The following is a 20,739-nucleotide window of genomic DNA, read 5'->3' on the forward strand; positions in this document are numbered from 1 at the left end:
GTGATACTGACTGGGTATATACTATTACGTCTAACGAACGTAAATACATGTTGACAAATTGAACCAAAACAAAAAGGTTGTGCATATGTGGGAAAATTTTCTCCATACCTTTGAATACTAAGGAACTGTCGACATCTGCCGGATATATTAATCTGGACAAAAGGTTCACCTTTGCTTTCATTAGAAAATCAGGAATGAAAAGAGACCATTGAAACCCACACCACATTGGTCAAGTTACTCCTTATCCCGTATCCAGGAAGATTAACGTGCTGCTGTAGAGTGATTACAAATATTTTTAAAGGAAAACACATTTTTCGAGCATTAACGTAAAGATTATCAGCCTGTACACAGAAGCGAGCACTTGACCCTCTTGTCCTGGATTAAGATGTTTGTTCTCCTGATAAATGAGCATAAAATCCTTTTAAGTTCTTTCTGAGAAGTTAGGGCTACATCAAGACACTTTCTGCCGATTTGGTGATGTTATTTTCTTTCTCTCCCATTCTCTGAAAAGCGTATTTATATTTTAAGGAGAGCTTCTGTTATGCCGGGTTATTTTAAAAGAGATTAAGGACCCGTCCTTTTCTTTGACCGATTTCCATTTCTGGCTGTTTACACCTTGTGTGTTTATGTTTATTTTACCTCCACGTCCAGCCTGCTACTTAACTTTTGTTGTAAGATAGATACACATCAGAGGGAATTTATATTGTACAATAACCAACATAAACAGGATAGAGAAGAAACGATGCCACCACCCATGTATTGACAACAGACGTATCGTCTTGTCAAACTAAGAATAGATGTTATGACAGCTCTGTATTTAAGGTATTCATGTTGCAGCATTCCTCTTACGGCGTTCCCACCTTCATTAAAATCAAAGCCATGCACCTTTCCTCTATCTGGGATTTTGTTTATGAATTCGACGTTATAAATATTCAGCATTTATATCCTCAAATCTCGCAGCGCCAGGTGCATGTTTGTGAGGCACTGGCCGGCTTCTTTGCCTATGGTCTTGTGTTTATCTCTAACACCGTCGGCCGATGGGCGGAGCCGATATCTTTTATGAGCTTACACAATGTTTAGTTTAGATATACATGCAATTATCTTAGAAAAACATCCAAGCAGAAGCACGAAAGCTTGCATTCGAGTAGAAGAACACTACTAGAGTCGCACAGTAGGATTCATCCGATACTAACGTTAAAGTAAACACGCGCATTACCACCCAGAGGGATTTGATCCATCTCGAACAGAGACACACGAAAGAGATTCCATTTGAATGCTCACATTTTACGGCGCTATTTCCAGACTAAAATCACAGATTAAAACCACATTAAATTTTGCGTAAGTGAAAGGGTCAAGCCCCGGAAAACTGTAACGTAGGAGGTGTCTGGGCGAGTTCCTTGGTGCTCTACCAACTGATGAGCTTTTAATATCTCTGAAGTGTTTACAACACATCACAGTTTTAAAACAGATATAGACTGTTCACAGTCCCCTATTTTTCCGTGAGATCGTAGATGTCGATCGTTGAGTTCGATAGGTCGCCATCTTGGTCTCTTGATGCGAGCGAAACTGGGGAGAGTACAAAATGCCCGTGGGTAGTGGCGGTTGGTATTAATAGCTTGGGGGTGACGGGGCAGAAATATTTTTCCGCCAGCTGTGCCCTCCACCACCCCTACCCACGGGCAATTTGTACTCTCTCCAGTTTCGCTCACATCAAGAGATCAAGATGGCGGCCCGTCGAGCTCAACGATCGACATCTACGATCTCACGGAAAAATAGGGGACTGTGAACAGTCTAAAACAGATAACGTACAAGACAAACTGCTGCTAGCAATCAGTAAAGATACTACAGACTGATATGTGGTGTGCAACAGGCACGCTATTGTTGTAAAATATTGCCCTACGATCCCAGTGCAGTAGGGGACTATCTACTCGGAATTTGTCGTAGTTGTGCAACCCGATTATACAATTCTGACCCCTTTTTCTCTTTTTTTTTTGCGCAATATTTGAAGCCCGAAGTAAAGAGGGTAGAACCGTTTGCGGTTCTGGTTCTCTTCAACAGTTTAACACCAGAAGGAAATTTGGACAATTTCATACCAAAATGTGAAATCTATGATCCATTGCTGCACATACCAAAACAAAATTCATACTGTATAAGGTGTCACATACCAACGCAGTTTTTACAAGAGCAAGTCTGAAGCCTCGGCGCAAGGAGGAAATTTAATTTTTTCTTTTAAAGGAAGGAGCTCACAACCATACATCTTACCACTGCTGGGTTGAGTACTTCATAATTTGTGCATGTTTTTATGCATACTGAGGTTAGTGGGATTTTGAAATATATTGTAACCGATTTAGCAGTCATGGCTAATAAATACATCGGTTCGGTGTTCACCATTGCCTGATGTTTAAGACGCTTAAGTCGGCTACTTTATCGAAAAGTGCAACCCGCTTGAAAACTTTCCAAGGCAAGAAGGGATCTTAAGATCAAGGAGAAAGCAGCGATTATTAAGAAACGTATACCACAATAATGTCCTTCAGCCAATTCCACGTAACATGGATATGTGATAAGTCAAGAAAGCAGATAGACATCTTACTCAGGATTACTAAGCTACTTGGTATAAACACCAAGTGCTTTTTTTTAATACAATAACTTACATTACATTACATACAAAAATTACCGACTACTTACAATGTTAACGTAACTTACAATTTAACGATACTAACAAAACTTACAATACTAACATTAATGAGACCCTGCTGGTGTGCAATTTAGTGTAAATTATTAAAGCCACACCCGCACAGGGGGAGGGGCAGATCTATCAGTACCAGTGAGGATATTTATATGGGTAACAAGATTGCAACCCCCCCCCCCTCCCCTTTTGCTAAGTAGATACAGGAAACAGAAACAAAACACTGATTATGGTGGCAAAACATGGGTGGCAAGGAAGACAGAGCCTATCTCCCCTAGAGTAGCGGCTTCTCTAAGGAAACCTATGTTACTAAGGGGACCAGAAGAGGGGTGCCCTTCTGGGAGGACAATAGGTCAGATGGTACGATGGCACCATCCTGGAGAGATCCGGACCTATTTCCTTGGAAGTAACATAGGATGGACCAGAAGAGGGGGTGCCCCTCTGGGAGGTCAATAGGTCAGGTGGTACGATGACATCATCCTGGAGAGATCCGGACCTATTTCCAAGGGTGGCCATAGCACTTACTGTGGGGCAAAGTGCAGCCTAGGTTGCACTTCCCTGCCACCAAACCTTTATTGACTAAGCAGCTATGGTTTACACACAATATAACAAATAGAAAGTGGCAGTGAATAAGCCGAGAAGGTTCAGCAGGCGAAAGCCACCTTCTCACGAAAGGTAATTACAACCACATGGAGGAAAAAGATGGGAAAGGACAAAGCTACCAGTACAGGGAGGGGGGGAGGGGAAAGCGGAGAACGGCCTAGCTTGAATACTAGCTCACAACTAGGACAGGGTCAGAAAACAATGGGATTTTACTCACTGGGGATTGAAGGAGTTGGAAGGGGTATAGCATGCTGAAATACATGAAGGCATGGTGGAAGATCACTGGGAGCTTTGTCGTATGATTTCCCATATGGTAAAACTATTGGGTTGCATTGGACATTGACCTAAGGTTATTGCACAATGGCTAATAGGTGGAAGATAACAGAGCTGGTGACAACCTTAGATGACAGCTACAATGTAGTCTACAGAGCTCATTAACCACAGTTTAAATGCTTAAACTTCTAATTATTTATAATTTGTTAAAATCTTACATTACATTCACGTAGCGGGTTAGCTACAATAGGAGGCTTTCTGACATATTAATTTGTGACTTAGATTTATGTTTCTCAATTTTAATTTTGTTTCTCAAAATCGCTAAGAAAGCATCGAAATAAAACTCTTCTTCTTTTCTTGAGGCAGTATATAAATAATATTTGGCTATAATCATGCAGAGGTTTAAGCCAAGATAACGAGCGAAGTTATCTGTCACGCCATATATTATTTCATTTTTATCGAGAGTGATCCTATCTCCGTTTTTGGAGCTCAACCAGTTAGTAAAGAGAGACCAAAAAAGCCGAGCTTCAGAACAGGTAACAAAAAGATGGGTTAGCGTTTGTCTTTCTCCACAGAGGTGACATTTATCATGTTCCTTGATTGAGTCACTAAAAAGTGTCGAATTTGTGGGTAGAATGTGATGAATTATTTTGCATTGGAAAATGGCGAGTCTAGTGTCTTTGGTAACATTAAACGAAAGGCTATAAATGAGTTGTATTGTATGTTCTTTTAGACTGGCTTCTTTCATCCTTCGTTCAGCTGTAGGCGTAACGAATTTACTCTTAACAAAGAATTTAGTTGCTGATCTACAAGAGAGTTTATCTAAAGATACCTCATCCTTCTCCGAACGTTTTTCCAAAGGTTCAGTACCATTTCCTTTGAGAATATTGATCCATTTTTTAGGGACTGCGTGGCATAGACCGAAATAGTTTAAGAAGTTTGTTTTAATTTTGAACTTGCCGCAGAATTCCTCAAAAGTTAGGAATCTGTTACCTTGAAAAAAGTCTTCAATTTTCGTTAATCCAGCATCGTGCCATTTTTTTGTAATAAATGGAATATCCTTCTATCTTAATGTGATGGTTGTTCCAAACAATTTCATTTAATACCTGCTTTTTGGTATTAGGAGTGCTGCAGTTAATTTTTTGCCAGGCGCACAGAGTTTCTCTGTAATAATCAATCGGTATATCAACTTATATAGCTTTAAGTCAAAATTACACTGCAGAAGAAACAGACCACCTACTGGTCGTAGATAGAAAAGAGGGATATGACTCCAACTTGCGGTTCCATTGCTGTCACTTAATCTTCTTACCCAAACAACTTTAAGCGCTTCATTGATTATTTGAAAATCCGGCATGTCTAGCCCTCCCTGCTCTTTCGGCCCTATGATTGTTCCGTATTTAATTTTAGCTTTCTTTTTCCATGCAAATTGTTTAATTGCTTGATTTACCATGGCGGTGAATTTTGTTGGAAAAGTTAGGACAGATGTGTTATAAACGAGTTTGGAAATCGCTAAGGATTTTAGAATCGTTATGCGACCATGAAGTGTAAGGTTTCTAGGATACCACAAGTTAAGGAGGCTTTTCATTTTGATTAGTTTCTGTTCAATATTCTTATTGTAAACAATTTCATCATTATACGAGAGATTAATTCCCAGTGCGAGTATAGAGTTAGCTGACCAAGCAATTCCCAGGGGTTTTGCTGTGTTTTTGCGGCTTGTGCCTAACCACATTTCTTCAGTTTTACTTTTATTTATTTCTAGGCCAGATCATTCTTGAATGTTTGACAAACGTTTGAATAAATTTGTTGCAGATTTCGTGTCTGAAACAAAGGCAGTTGTATCATCAGCATACTGGGATAATTTAAATTCTTTGTCATGAATTTTTATTCATTTGATGGTGTTGTCATTTCTAATGGCATTAGCTAAACGTTCCGCGCATAGAACAAAGAGAGAGCCTGAGAGCGGACAGCCTTGACGGACACCCCTCTCCAGTTTGAAAAACTCAGATGCGAATCCACTGTTAATAAAACAGCTGGAGCAATCGGTGTAAAAAGTTCTAATCCACCTTTTGAATGCATGGCCCAAAATTAAGTGCCTGCAGCGCCCTGAAGAGGAAGTTCCAATCCACCGTACCGAATGCTTATTTAAAATCAATAAAAATGGCCAAACCAGGTATACTTTCTAGTTTTGTTACCTTCATGATGTCTGTGATTAGCCTTATATTTTGACCGATGTACCGGCCTATGACATATTCAGTTTGGTCTTCCTTGACAGTGGTTGGAAGAACACTCGAAATCCTGTGTGCTATAACTTTGGTAGCGCTTTTGTAATCAACAATGAGTAAGCTTAAGGGTCTCCAGTTTTCAAGGAACGACTTGTCTTTCCTTTTTTTGGTATCACCTTGATAATGCCCTGTTTTTGCGTTATGTTCAGTTGTCCGTGTTCATATGCGTAGTTGAGACCATTTCTTCTCCTAGCAAAGACCAGAATCGCGAATAGAATTCTACAGAAAGGCCACCTGTTCCTGGGGTTTTATTTTTGGAACACTGTTTTAATATGAGAAAGCACTCCTCGTTGAGAAGCGGACGCTCAAGTTCCTCTTGTTGAGTTGCTTCGAGTTTAGCAATATTTGAATTTTTAAATAATAGTTTATAATTCGAGTGATTACAGTGCGCCACAGTATATAGGTTTTTATAGAACATTTTTCATTGTTCTAGGATTGTTTTAGATCGTTGATCTCGCTATCGTCGTTTGTTTTAAGCTTTGAAATGTGTGATTTACAATGTTGTCTTTTTTCCATATTCAGAAAATATTTAGTGTTTTTTTCGCCATTTTCATACCAACGTATCCTGCTTCTTATTATTGCACCTTTTGTTCTGTATTCAGCAATCGCATTATTTTCACCAAGTGTTATTTTACATTCAAGACCAACAAATCGAGGCACTGCCGTAAAAAAGCTAGTAAACCTGAGCGAAATCGATATGTGCTGTCTCATTCATGAGCCGATTAAAAATATTACAAACAGCGAGCTGCTAAAATTCTGCAAACATACGAATCTGCATGCAAACAGACGAATCCAAGACATGCGGATTCCAACTGCATGCACTACATAACTTCTCCCTCCTGATGAATCTGATGTCCTCGAGAAAACGCGCGAGATATTAGGAAAAAGATGAAGCTGTAAAACCCAAGTACAAGATCTACTCAGCAATCATACTCTTATTAGACATCATGCTCCCAAAATACGAAAATCCCTGGATGAAGCTGTCTGATCCGCACCCTTTTGATTCGTTTGTGAGCAAAATTATAAAGGACAACGATGACTGTGATCTGTGTATGTTCGTATACCGCACTGTCTGCTCTTATATCGATTTTTGTTACGTTTTAGAAAGATTTGCCAAGAACAAGTTTTTAAATGCACAAAAAATAATATATTCTGTTGTAGACACGCCTGCTACACTAAAAAGAAGTATTAAACCCTACATATTCAAACTTTTTACATGCTTAGAGGTTGTACAGCTTTTATTTCATACAATGGAGTGTTCATGTTAACTCTCCCTATCCATGTATTTAGGTCTCACACATGGAACGGAAACGACGAACGTTTTTCCATGCATATTCACCCGCAGACACTTCGGAAGTATTTTGTAAAGACTATTAGCGAGTGTAGACTAGCCTTTTTTGGCATGGTACAGCTTTATTTTTTGTAATGGAGTGTGTCTGTCGAGGGATGGTGGGCGCATAGTTGCCGGCGACATTTTATGGACTAAAAAAAATAATAGTAGTACTGTATATTGCATCAGTTTCTTTTTACAAAACATAACATTTCCAAGGGCAACTATCAGCCCAATATCTAAACACTGTTCGCCACTAAATATTTCTGCAAAGGCAGGCCTAAAAACTAAAACTGGCATGAATTCAGTTTGGTTACCTAACAGTAAGCTTATTTCAATTTGTCGTACAAGCGATGTGTCGAGGATTGAATTTCGCATTGATCACATTCCTCGACTAAAATTATTTTAATAACAGTTCAGTGTTTTCAAGCAATCTTGCATTTTTATTTACGTCTGGCAAAAACGTAAAAAGCTTTCCGTTGCAATCTCAAACCGAAGCCTTCATATATCACTTTTTTTAATTCAAACTCTCCGTTCCCCGTTCCCCGTCCCGTCCCCTGTCCTCCGTCCCCCGTCCCCCGTCCCCCGTCCCCCGTCCCCCGTCCCCCTTCCCCCGTCCCCCATCTCCCGTCTCCCTACCCCCGTCCCCGTCCCCCCTCCCTTGTCCCCATCCCCTGCCTACTGTCCCCCGTTCCCCGTCCCCCATGCCCCGGGCATTTATCATGCATTTTTAATTTTGAAAATGCTGAAAATGTCCTACGGTGGAGCTAGAATATTTGTGCAAATTCCCACGGTGGTGGAGAACAAAATTTCTTCTGCTTTTCTCTGATTGATGATGGAAGAAATATTTGTTCACAAATACATGGAACTAATTAATACCTGTACCCAGAAGGTCCCAAAGGGGAATAACTTTGACGGTTGAAGAACGAGTTGAAGAGGACATTTCTTCTATGGATTGAACTGAAGGTAACATTAACTTTTGCATTTTTAAGTGTTAACTTTTTTCTTTTGGAGGTCGTCTTGGTCTTTCACGGATGAAATGAAGATAAATTTTGCCAACTTACTCTAAGACATGTAATATGTTTATATAGTAGCCCAGATCAATTTTTTGATCGATTACGTTAGTCCTAGTTCGTCCAAATGTTGTTTATAGATCCCTACTTTTTATTTTAATGTTAAGCAGTTGTAAATAGATCATTAATCTCAACTTTTAATGCTGTAAATTGAACCTTAATCTTAACTTTTAGGTGTCCCCAATTAGTAAAAGGTTTCACGTTAATAAAGTTGTTGCTTTTGTTGTTGTTGTTGTTGTTGTTGGACAAACCTTTCAAACCGTGGAAATCGATCAAATGCTGTTTAAAAGCTCCAATGCGTTTTTGTCACTGAACGGAAACTCGTGTCCTGTATCGCTCGATTTGTTTGTCTTTTGCTTTACATCGAGGCTTTCGGGACGCTTGACATTATCTCAACTTGTGACTAGGAAATGACTGGAAATGGCGAGGTCAGAAACAAGTCATCAATGCAGTAAATAATTAATAGTTTTGAAACCAGAAGTATTTCCATATAGTTGTTATGTCAGTTTAGGTACAAATTAGCTATTGGAAAAGAACACAGGGTGAGTATACTTGGGAACATTTTTAGGTGATTTTTATTTGGGAGGGCTCCACTGAAAACCGCCTTTGGCGAGTTGGATTCCCTCACTAAATATTATTATTATTATTATTATTATTATTATTATTATTATTATTATTATTATTATTATTATAACATGGAAATAAAGTATTTCTTGAGGTCCAGAAGTCCGTGGTGAGCCGCTACAATAGCGATTTTTTAAAGACCTTGAAACCATTGAACTTGAAATGGTTATACCCGTTGAGGCCCATGCTTTGAAAGGAATGCACCTCCGACAAGTAACAAAATTCATTAATCATTCAACAACTACCACTTCGTTGGGGATTTTATGCCCATATTGCTATGTTAGCAGACCAGTGGCGGATCTAGGGGAGGGGCGCGGGAGGTTCGGCACCCCCCCCCCCTCCCCCTTATTTTGGGTAAAAAAAAGAGAAGGAAGGTAGAAAAGCCGGCAGGGCAAACAAAAAAACCGCTCCCCCAGGGTTTCGCTGTACGGCAACGGTGTGCCTTTGCAAAACTGGCTTCGTTCAAGGAATCCAGGGACTCTATTCTACTGTCATGAGGCATAGGCTTGATTAATACATTTTATGTTTTCCTCTGTATCCGTCTTACATCTCCAAGAACTTAGATTTGCCTTTTAAAACTGCCTGTAATTCCAACCACAAAAGAAAACACTGATAAGAAGTTCTGTTCAACGCGGACAAGGTGTTCGTACAACGTGTTAAGCCGGAAAATACAGAACTTTTGATTCTAATTAAATACATTTTGAACAGCAGTAAACAATTCTAGCTCAGCTTAGAACATACGAAGCTTTCTTATTTTGGGCTTTTCGTCCCGGTACCAACATGACTGTCGGTCACGAAGGAGGTATTTTTAAACGATTTAAAAATCGTTCAATTCTCCTATAGAAATTACAAAGAAAAATTTGTCTTAGAAAGGATTTTGATGATTGAGTACTTAATCTTTGAACTTGACTGTTCAAACAGTGAAAAAGCGTTAAAATGAGAAGTAAACAGCGGGCTTATACTCACGTAGTGAAGAGTACGTGAAACCAGACACTTTCCAGTAGTAGAAGGCAAGGCTACGGCAGGAAAGTTTTGGTGGAACGCGCTTCATGACGTCACCGGAAGTGTTCTTCGCTCTCTGCGGCCGTACTACAGCCTGGCAGTATAATATCGTAAAGTCCTAAATATTTCATAACGTGGCTCTCATTTTCAAAATCATTTTGGCCCAAATATTCAACTATTTGGACGAACCAAATTCTAAGAGTTGTCCTCTTTCCAGTGGCTCCCCCCTGGCGGATGCCATGATTATTCGCATTATAAATGAAACACATTTATGTCGACTATTACGAATAGGGAAGATATTTGTGTTACAAACACTATTTTTTTGTTATCAAATTTCCAGGCAATGAAGGCAGAAAAATTCCTTGGTTTGAGCAGGTTGGCACATAAATATCAACAAATGACATCACCAATATATTCGCTATAATGCAGTAACCCGCGGCCGATCATATATAATATTTGCCTATTTATGACATTTTGAAAATAGAGGAGTTTGCATAGGACGATAAATAATGCCGAAATCACGAAAAAAAAAAAGAGCATTAAACAATATCTGGCGTTACTTTGTAGCCCTGCGTTGTGTTTGTAGAAAATTGAAGCGATTCTGGTCAACGTATCTTATCATGTCTTACGTCTTGAAGCAACACGCGTTGAAAGCTTCTGAAAAATACTATTTTTTGGAGATGAGTTATCTAGGACCCTACTCTTTAAATTTTCTTTTTTTCCTGCTGCTCTTTCGAGGTGTTCAGTTACGAACAGGTGACCCCCCAAAGTTATTTAAGATAATATCTGTAGATTTTTTGCAGTACCCAACGAAGGGAAATCGTATATGTGCAGCGCTACAGGCAAGGAGATTCCAGCTGGGGCTTTTTAAGGCGATAAGTAAATACAGCTTATGACATCCTGTCTGGGACATTTGAATTAAAATACGACATTATGATTCCAGGGTAGGGTTACGTACAAATTTGTAGTTTTTACATCCTTAATTATGCACATTCACTAGTGGTAAAAACTACCAAATTTACTCAATAGCAACACGCTCACTTTAGATGGTATCTGACAAACTGTGCCTCTTATAAAAGAACAATTCCTCAGAATAATAATGGACACTTGATCAACTTGAGAAGTTCGGTTGTTGTGAAATAGCACGCATGTTAAGTCATCGTTCGCCAGCGAAGACTGCGAAAGATAAATCAAGCAAAAAATGCTAAAAGGGGCAATATTTTAGTTCGGTTGCTACAGAAAAGTTGAACATTAAAGGGAGAGTTTCTTTGGGAAAATCCATACCGGCCAAGAATGGACTCTTACATCAAAAAGCAGATTTTGTCTACTAAACATATAAATTCAAGATCACTTGAATCATGGCGCATCAAAGGAATTAAAGAATCTACTCTGGGTAAAGATTCTTTGGTTTCTGTGATGCACCATGGTCCAAGGGATCACTGATTAATCGGTTTAGTAAAGAAACGAAAAATGAGTTTTGGATTTAAGAATGCAATCTTGGTTTTTACCAAAGATATGCACATGTACACAGGATGTTTATTTCTTTGCCCTGTGGGAGGACAGTTGCCCGTGGAAATTTTATGTTCTAAAAAATTGCACTGCATTGCAGTCCTCAAACTTCGTAAAATTGTCGCGGGCAACTTTTGGCTCATAGGCCTCTGAAAGAAACACTATTCTGTTGCCTGTTCGAGGTTCCCGGTTTGTGGGGGAGATAGAAAGGGAAACGAGGCGACTGCAGGAACGAGAGGGGATCTAGGGAAGAATGCGGGGGTGAAAAAGAGGGCCTTTCTCGCTCCAAACCTCTCGCCTCTTGTCTACTCGTCTCCCCAACTACAAACCGAAAACCTGGAACAGGCTAACTCTATTGTTATAACAGTAGCCCTCCACGAACGAACGCTTTCTCGTCACTTGATCAATAATATTTAGCCAAGTCAGAATCACACAAATTTTAATGATGAACTATAACTGCAAATAGTTTACTAATTCGAACGTCTGAAAGTAACTTTATTGTTGCTAATCAATAACAACATTTTTACAGTGGTAATCCTAAGCTATTAAACTTTCGACAAACTCAGAGGGCCCAAATGGGATGGGACTATAAAATGAAAATATCAGCTGCCATTGGCCGCATGTCCTTTTATAGCACACAGCTAAAACCGTGAGAAGTTTATCATTTCTTGCGGTATCGTAGCTTGGCAATGATAAATAGTTTTCGCTAACACAGCGAAGATGAAAAAGCCCTTTCCAACAAACTTAAATGCTGTACTTTCCGACAAAGCGCCTCAATGGAGTGCACCCTTACACGAGAAACCAAGTAACTGTTTAACGGGCATTCATGCTGTTTTATTTACGAAAATGTCGAGCTGTTGTTGTTGTTGATTTTTTGTTTTCTTTTTTTTTTTTGCAATGATACAAAAAAAGTAATAAAAGGACAGTTTACAATTCTACGTACAAGTTACTTGCACAACAAACATATACATAACTTGTTGTGCATTGTAATACTTATTAATAGTGCCTACATTGCAACATGTGAAGTATCTAATTGCAATAAATTATGTGAAGTATCTAATTACAATGTGTACGTCACGATACCTAGGTTACATTACAAAATAATGGTAGTATAATACTTAATTGCAGAAGGGGTTTTTTTTATTTACAGAAGATTGTTACTTTTTGCAAACTACAGGCTTAATAATGTCAGCTGCAGACATTATAGCTTCGGCAATCAACGATAGCTGCTCTTGAACTAGATCAATATTTCCGGTTTCCTTTGCATCGTTTAAAGCCTGTAAAACACCTGGAAATGACCTAAATGGGCGCCGCGATTGAGAATCCCGTGAGAATACATGTTTCACCATTCGGTCATCAGATTTTAGGAATGGGCTAATGAACGCTTTCTCGACCTGGACAAGTTGATCATTGATCGCCCTCAAAACAAGCGGGCTTTCCTCACCAGTTAGCTGGTTCTTTGTGGCTTGAAAGAGCGTACTTGCATTAACAAACTCTTGGATAGCATTGAGCACGAACGTTGTGGAGACATTTAAATCATCTGCTTGCAAGCGTGCGTCGAGCCGCTCAAATGACCTTTTTACTGCTTTGGCATAGCGCAGCACATTAAACTGCAAAATTAGGGTGTCGCTGAAATCTAAAAGCAGGCCGCCGAGGAACTTCGTCATCGTTACATGAAACTCGAAGTTTGGATCTACAAATGTTTTCATCCAATAATAGCTGTCTTCTTGAGTGTGATAAACAGGATAAAGCACCACACCGTATTTCTTTTTTCCATAAAAGTAACTGAAATCAGCTGAAGGCACTCCTATACTCATGTAAAAGGGCAGGTAATCACTATGGAATAAGTAAGGTATCGTGTAAGGTTCCTCAGGGTAGTCCTTCGTGGAAATAAACCTGCTTACCATGTTATCGTAAATGCTGGACTTATCGGGATCTCTGACCTTCTTCGCTCTGTAGAATACCGCTTCCGTTAGCATGGGGCAGGTCTGTGCAATCATTACATAGTTCCCGCCAACAGCCACATCCGTATTCAAATATACCACAGCTCGATTCGCAAGAAGTTTGGAGTTTTCTTGGACCCACTCGAGTGACCCCACCATGCCGAACTCTTCTGCGCCCCAGCTGCACAACTTTAACGTTCGTCGCGGTCGCCAGCCGTCGCCTTTGAGTTTTCCAAGGACTCGAGCTATTTCCATCAGTGTGGCAGAACCACTCGAGGCGTCCGCAGCTCCAAAGTATATCGCGTCCCGATGGTTGCCGACAAGGACATACCGGTCGGGTTCTTCTTGACCGTTGATGGTACCGATGACATTGTATATTGATTTTACGACAAGTTCGTTGTTGACTCGCAGTCGCACAGTGGTGTTTGGGTTGGTGAAACCCGGACCAAATTTATAAGTGATTTTAAGATCGCCACGCCAAGACCAGGGGACTTCGTTACCTGAAACATGATTGACGAACAAAAAGCCACGTTATGCAATCAAACGAAAACAATTTGAAGCCAGTGCAAATCAAATCGTTGTCACTCAGGTTAAAATTGTTATGAACATGGCGTATATATCTTATAGATTTGGTAATGGCGCGTACGTAGCAAATTTTTAGAACTCCCAAAAAGTACCAGAATCTCTTGTTGTGAACGTGGTATACCTCCATCTTCACCCCTAAGAGGTACTAAACAAATTTCTTTCGTTCCGATAAATTAATTTGCAAGGCCTCCGGCCACGTGTGTGAACACACTCTATTCCACGTAACATATCAAACACGAGAAACTGTTTTTACCACATGTTCAACCATGCAGCGGAGTGTTTTTGACGAACCTGGGTCTTTTTGTAAATGTGGTCCCGAGTGTTTGATATATCCTCTTAATCACAAGTAAACTAAGGAGAAAAATCGTAAAAAATCTAAGCTATTTAATATCAGATATTCAAACACCGCCATGGTTATGATTTCCTCTGTTTCAAATTCATGAATAATTGATGATCAATGAAAAAAGGAAAATCAGATGCGTGAAGTCAACAGATTATGCCATGGTGTTGGACTCGCCTTTGAGACGACTCAGTAGATATAAGGCGTCCTCGTAAGATATTGGCTGGGCTGGAATGTTTGGAAAGTGGGTTTCGTTTCTGGGCCTGCGATACATTCCTGCAATAGATGGTAAGTGTGGTGTTAACGGATCTCCACTAAACTGCTTCAGACTCTTCGAGAACACAGCATGTTTAGACCCCCACGGAGCGTTAGGATAAGTGTCACTCCCATCAGTTCCTTCTTTGGCTACGGTCTCAGGATCTACATACAGGATCGCTCCAACAGCCCCGCGTTTGGCTGCACTGGTTATCTGGAAGAAATAATAATTTATTTTTTATTCAATTTGCTTACCAGTCTTTGTCCATTGGTTCGAAGCTTCATATTTGCTTGCGGGCTTATTGCGGGAATCCCCAGATGTATGCCTCGGCATATATTGCATATATTAAAGGATTGACTCAATATAAATTATAATCAAACTTATATGGCTTGTAAAGAATCTAACCTTGTTCATCGTAGTGATAAGTATGTTTCAGTCATGACATAGTATCACGCCTAAATAACGTTTAAAACACCTCTCGACTGCCGGGTATCTAGACGCAATGTTATTAATATTTGTTTGGTTTGAAGTTTCTTTCTTTTTCAGAACTCTGCTCACAGAGTGCACTCGTTGGTTTGATTTGAGCTCCTTTGGCTCCATCAACACGTTGGTTGCAACTGACAATGAAAGAGCTCTTTCGCTCGAACAAACAACACACCGTCGAGTTGATTCCAGAAAACGACTCGGGTCTTGATGAGCTTATAAATTTTACGATTCAAACGTAAGGAATCCAAGTTTCATACAGTTTTAAAGAAACAAAATTTCATGCAAATTATTGACCGAAATAAACGATGAATCCACGCCCAACTGAAGAACCGAACGACTGAACGCGGGAAAAGAATGATCTTCGGAAACTTCAACTCTTTGAAGCCTTGTGACGACCTAAAGGAAAATAGTGTTGTGATAGGCGCGTCCCAAATATCAACAATATCCGACTACATCCTAATATGGCCAAAAAAATCTCACTGACACACCGGAAATCACTTACGCCAAATTCGAGCTGAGATTTTTTCTGCATAACCTTCAAACTACGCACGGCTCTATACACTGCCGCCTCGTCAGGCTCACGTTTTCGCTCGCCTGACTCGTTGCAATAATTTATTGACTTATCTATATCTATATATATATATATTAAATTTTTAACTTTTTAACTTTTTTTACCGTCAGAAGTTGTCCGTCCTTGCTTTATCAAACGTTTTTAAATTCATTTTTGCGGTGAGGCTTGGACTGTGAATCTTCATTGATCCTCCTGACGCAGTGGCATTCTTTGTTGGCTTGAGGCATTTTATAATCGTTTTATATATATATATATATATATATATATATATATTTATTTATTTATTTATTTATTTATTACTTATCTATTTAAGTGTCCCAAATATAGTTTATGAATGCATGTTTGTATGTAGTTATGATCCATGATAGCCCTCATTGCCGAAATTGAATACCTCCATTTGTCATAAATCACAGTCCTTTTTCCACTCTCCATTGTACTCGAGCTCTTGCAGCACTCTGGCGAATTTGGCTTACCCTATTATGTCGCTTACCCTATTTCCATTACACCTTGTAATAGCCGCGAGCTATTATGCCGAGAACAGGAGACGATGTAGCTTCTTTTTTAGTTACTTTTAATACCTTAATTAACATGGCGGGAGCTACAGACAAAAGACTACAAGGCATGATGGTTCACGTGGTGCTTACGTCACGGGAAGTACATTCCAAGTAAATATCATCACACACCTGATTTTCTGCTTCTTCTAAACTGTCTCAAAAACTTACATGATAGTATAGACCGCTGTGAAACGATCACTATATGCCACTGCATTGACAAATTGCTCCTCATTAGGCCTTTGATCATGGTTATCATATTTTAGTATCACCCAACTAGTGGACTAATGCAAATCCTGCATTTTGATTGGCTACGCTACTAGAGGACTATTAGTAATAGTCCTCGAGTAGCGAAATTGGCGCAATTGAGCGGGACGCTTTCTTTCGTTTTATTCCCAAATAAATATTTCTTCAACTTGCATTTGCTAACTTTATTATTGCCTTTTCTGTCCGACTAGTTGGGTGATACTAAAACAATAGCCCACACTGAGGTCAATAGCCCATTCGGCTTCGCCTCATGGGCTATTGACCCGTAGCCCTTGCGGGCTACGGGTCTAATTGTTAATTAGTATTTAATAAGTTTACTAATACTCACAGAGGCGTGTTGACCTTTCAATAGTACAAACCTATCTTTGACAGTGATGTTTAAGCTATCCAACACTTGCAAATCACTCTCTGATCCTGCATTGCAGAAAACCAGTTCTCCTTCGACCACCCCTGGCGGAGCATACGCGAGAAACGGAAAATACTGGAACGAACTTTTTGATTCGTCTTCTGTGCTGACCTAACAAATGGAAAAAACGTGTTTCAAAAAAAATGCATTGCCACTTGGTTAACAAAAAAGCTCCTACATCAAATCGAAAAAATAAATCAAGAAAGAAATGTGAAGATAAAAGAGCTGTTATTTGTAAAATCCAAAATCTTACGGAAACATAAATCGAAACTTAAAAAGAAATTCTTAGAAAACCGAATTTCGATAAAACACCCATTGTAAGCATGTTAACTTTGGAAACCAACAACCAAAAGAATTGGGACACCATAATTAAATTCTCTCATAATTTCTAGCAAAAGTTACAGTATTGCCAATATAGGTTAAATTGGGTCCATTTGAAACAGCGTGGGCACTCCAGGCTTAATAGGATAAATTTATCATTTTAAACTTACGCAGGAGCCCATTACTAGGAGCATTCAACTGTTATATTCCTGTCACGGCTTTTTCACAGACCGATCTACTTTTAGCTTGAATTTGCCGCGAATTCAGAGCCCCCGCAGGAACCTCGGTGACCAATCACAAGCAGGGACTTAATTTTTAACTGACGTCATCACTTCACCGGAAGATTAAAAAGAAAAACAACCTGAGGTCTCCATTTTTTTCCTTACCGATGCGCGCTCATATAGAACGGAACTGACCTATTTCGCCGGAAAAGAAACCTAAAAATGGACCGGTCTGTAAAAAATGCCGTGACATAGGCTTAGCACTATAGAAGTTGCGCGCTCCTAATGCTGGGTTCCTGTCTTACGTTGATCTTTCCAATCATCCTGTACTCGACAACTCCATTGTTGATTACTTCAACCGTGTTTGGTTGGTCTTCCTGCGGCAATGAGAGTAGCACTTGGTACTCCGGTATTTCCACGTCATCAAAACCGTACTCACGCCATTTTGTAGCGATGTGATTGATAAGAGTGCCCTGTCTTTCCGAGCCAGTAACGTGCGGCTTCGACGTAAAATACCTTTTTGGGGGCAATAATTTTCATAAATTAATAACAACCAGGTGGAGATAAAGGGCTAAAGAGTAAATCCATCACAAGGCCTTTTAATCCAAGGTAATAACTCGCCAGTTATTTTTAGATCACTCCTGGTCTCGAAATAGCCAATCACGTGACGTAGATTTTGTTCACGCATTTACATCCTCCACGAAAACATTCACAGAGCGATTCCGTGTTTTCATTATCACCAAGCCATTACCCTATTTTTGAAGTGAGCTATTTATATTCTCCACATTAATTAAAGCGTGATTAAAGCGTGATGCCTGACTGAAAACTCGAAGGGAATTTGGCAGAAAGCCAACTTCTTCTATGACTGCATTTGTACAACTCATCTTTCTTCAAAGATCTTTAAAGGCCGTCATTGGCCAATGCAGTCACCGTTACTCCGGACTTAAAAATTGGGGGACAAGCGTCCCAACTCTGTTTCGGCCGGCAGGAGAGGGGAAGGAACTAAGAAAACAAGCCCAACCTATGACATTTTTCAAAATAGCCAAATTAAGACTATGTTATACACTATGAAGCTTTCAGGTTAATTAATTTAACCTGAAAGCTTAATAGTGTATAACACAGTCTTAATTTGGCTATTTTTGAAAAGAGCTTGCGTGAATAACATGGAGTTTGAACATCATTCCACAAAATGTAATTGACCTTTTCGGCGATACGGCGGCCATTTTGTAGCTATTATGGAATGCTTAGGGGGCAAATACACACTAATTTGCCCCCCTGAGCATGCCATAATAGCTATTTGAAACAATAGAATTCGAAATGGCCGTCGTGTCGCCGAAAAGGTACATTGACGACTGCCGTCGTAAAAGCAGCGTCCTTTTGTTTACAGAAATATACACAATCCTACGGCAGCTTCAAACGGATATCCACTTATTAACAAGTGTTGGGAGTCTGATTGTTTCTTTGTTTTCCGTTTCTGGTGATATATCCATTTCTACAGCAGCTGGCATCATGATCCACCCCAGGGTTTTCAAAAAAAAAAAATACTGATTTTCAATAAGTGGATTTCCCTTTGAAGCTTCCGTAGCTTGGGGTAGCTGAGCGCAAAAGGAAAATGGTGCTTACCAGAGGATCTCATTGGGGTTTAACCGTTAGCCGTAAAAGAGCCAAAAATTTAATGGTGGGCGTAAAAATGCTTAAAATTTAACCGTTAACCGTAAAAAAAATATAGTAACGCAAATTAAAGGTCTCAAGTTGTCTTGTTAGGAACTCCATTCGGCTAATTATTATACTGTCATTTTACAACGCCGGAAATGGCGGTTTTGTCTTTGAATTGGATCATATCACGCACTTTGACAGCCGCCTTGACGTTTTGACAGCTCTTACTATTTTCCGACCTTGTTGTTCAGTTTCTCTTTAAGAGTGGCGGCTTTGCTATCGATGGCTAGCTATGGTTGTAGTGAAGCCAGTTGTTAGTATCTATCTATCTGTCGCGGAGACTACTCTTGTAAATCCGGGGTGAATTAAGGGCATGTATGTATGTATATCGCACTGGAGAGGAGAAGCTTAAGCTTTAGAAACATATTAGAGCTGCCAGCTAATTATATTCATAACAAACACCGGTTACATCATTAACTTTAGAGCACATCTGCAATGCACTGTGATTGCCTTGAAAGATCTAAAGGGGTTAGAGTTAGGGCTAGGATTAAGTGCCTGCGGATAATCCCTTCCCCCCCTACCCCGTACTCGTGACAGATCTTGCAGAACTCGCTTGCAGGCTACTACCAAAAGTGCCCAACTCAATCTCAATCTGGATCTTTGTAACTCGTCAAATCAGACCTATATGTTTCATTTATTTACCTGAACTCTTTTTCCAGCTCCGCTGCACTAACCCTGTCTTCAAACTTATCGTGCACGTCCTCCTCGCTGGCGCTAATGGAGCATACAGAGCCCTTCGACTTACGAACGAAATAGCCGATCAAAAACCCGACCACTACCGCCAATAGGGCTGTGACGACGGCGACAATCACTAGTTGCTTTCGCGGCGATCGGACACATCGTCGAAATTTACCGTGTTGCCTCTAAGCAGAAGGCACAATTTCGTTTTCACTACCATTCCCATTTGATAGGGATGCCATCGCGGTTGCCATATTACAATACCGTCTCGACCATGTCTCGACCAAGATTCTAATAAACGGTTGCGGCAATTTGTGTCGTCTGACTGCTTTTCTCGTTAACTTTTCAAAAGCGGTGCTAATAAGCCATTATATGCGGAGACTCCAGGCGACGGGTTAATTCTTGTGCAAATTACAAATGTCGAAGTAGATGTAGATGTTATGACTTGATTTAATTACATCGAGAAAATGCCACCGAAGTTTATAACTTCCGGCCAGACGACGATCGAATAGTATTCCATGATGCATCTGGTTTAGATATTATCTCTGCGTACGTGACGTCATCATTCATTCCACGCCCTCGGGATGAAGCCATGGCGTGCTTTCACACTTGTCTGGATTCCGTGGCTTCTGTTTTTAAGAGTGCCGAGTTAGTTTATATTCAATGCGTTTCAAAGGAGAATTTTGCCGTTACAGTGAAGGGTTTTACTTGTGTTTCTTTGGTCTGTCGAGAAATACATATAAGCTATGTGGAAAGCATGGACGAACGAAGAAGAGCTCTCGTTCCTGTGGTTGTTGTGAATTCGCCTACGGACATACATACATACATACAACCTTTATTTATATACGATAAAAGACGTCAAAGCTAACAAGCTTGTGGGGTCGTGTACTAATAAGATACATAAAATAACTACAATTAATAGATAAACGAACGAATTATTCGCTGGGGTAAGAACGGGCGAATTATTCGCTGGCGTAAGAACGGGCGAATTATTCGCTGGGGTAAGAAGCCCTGTG

At 39.9% G+C, this 20,739-nt stretch overlaps 1 protein-coding gene across 1 annotated transcript; it reads right to left on the reverse strand.

Moving 5' to 3' along the window:
- Positions 1–11,804: 11,804 nt before the first annotated feature.
- Positions 11,805–20,210, reverse strand: LOC110055176 (aminopeptidase NAALADL1-like). Its single transcript, XM_020761546.2, has 5 exons — positions 19,688–20,210; positions 17,635–17,845; positions 16,710–16,898; positions 14,428–14,719; positions 11,805–13,825 (listed from the first exon to the last, which is right to left on the reverse strand). Exons 2-5 carry the CDS (start codon positions 17,650–17,652, stop codon positions 12,540–12,542), a joined length of 1,785 nt encoding a protein of 594 aa, XP_020617205.2. The 5' UTR covers positions 17,653–17,845; positions 19,688–20,210; the 3' UTR covers positions 11,805–12,539.
- Between the last annotated feature and the right edge of the window lie 529 nt (positions 20,211–20,739).

This window comes from Orbicella faveolata, unplaced genomic scaffold (genome assembly GCF_042242905.1).
Source record: "Orbicella faveolata isolate gen_17 unplaced genomic scaffold, um_ofav_v1 contig_13, whole genome shotgun sequence".
Classification (NCBI taxonomy): Eukaryota; Metazoa; Cnidaria; class Anthozoa; order Scleractinia; family Merulinidae; genus Orbicella; species Orbicella faveolata.

Excerpts from the sequence above, each read along its gene's own strand:
- LOC110055176 (XM_020761546.2), bottom strand. Across the intron at positions 14,720-16,709 it reads TGAAAGGTCAACACGCCTCT|ATAACCAGTGCAGCCAAACG; the intron begins GTGAGTATTAGT and ends TATTTCTTCCAG. Across the intron at positions 13,826-14,427 it reads TCTACTGAGTCGTCTCAAAG|GTAACGAAGTCCCCTGGTCT; the intron begins GCGAGTCCAACA and ends ATCATGTTTCAG.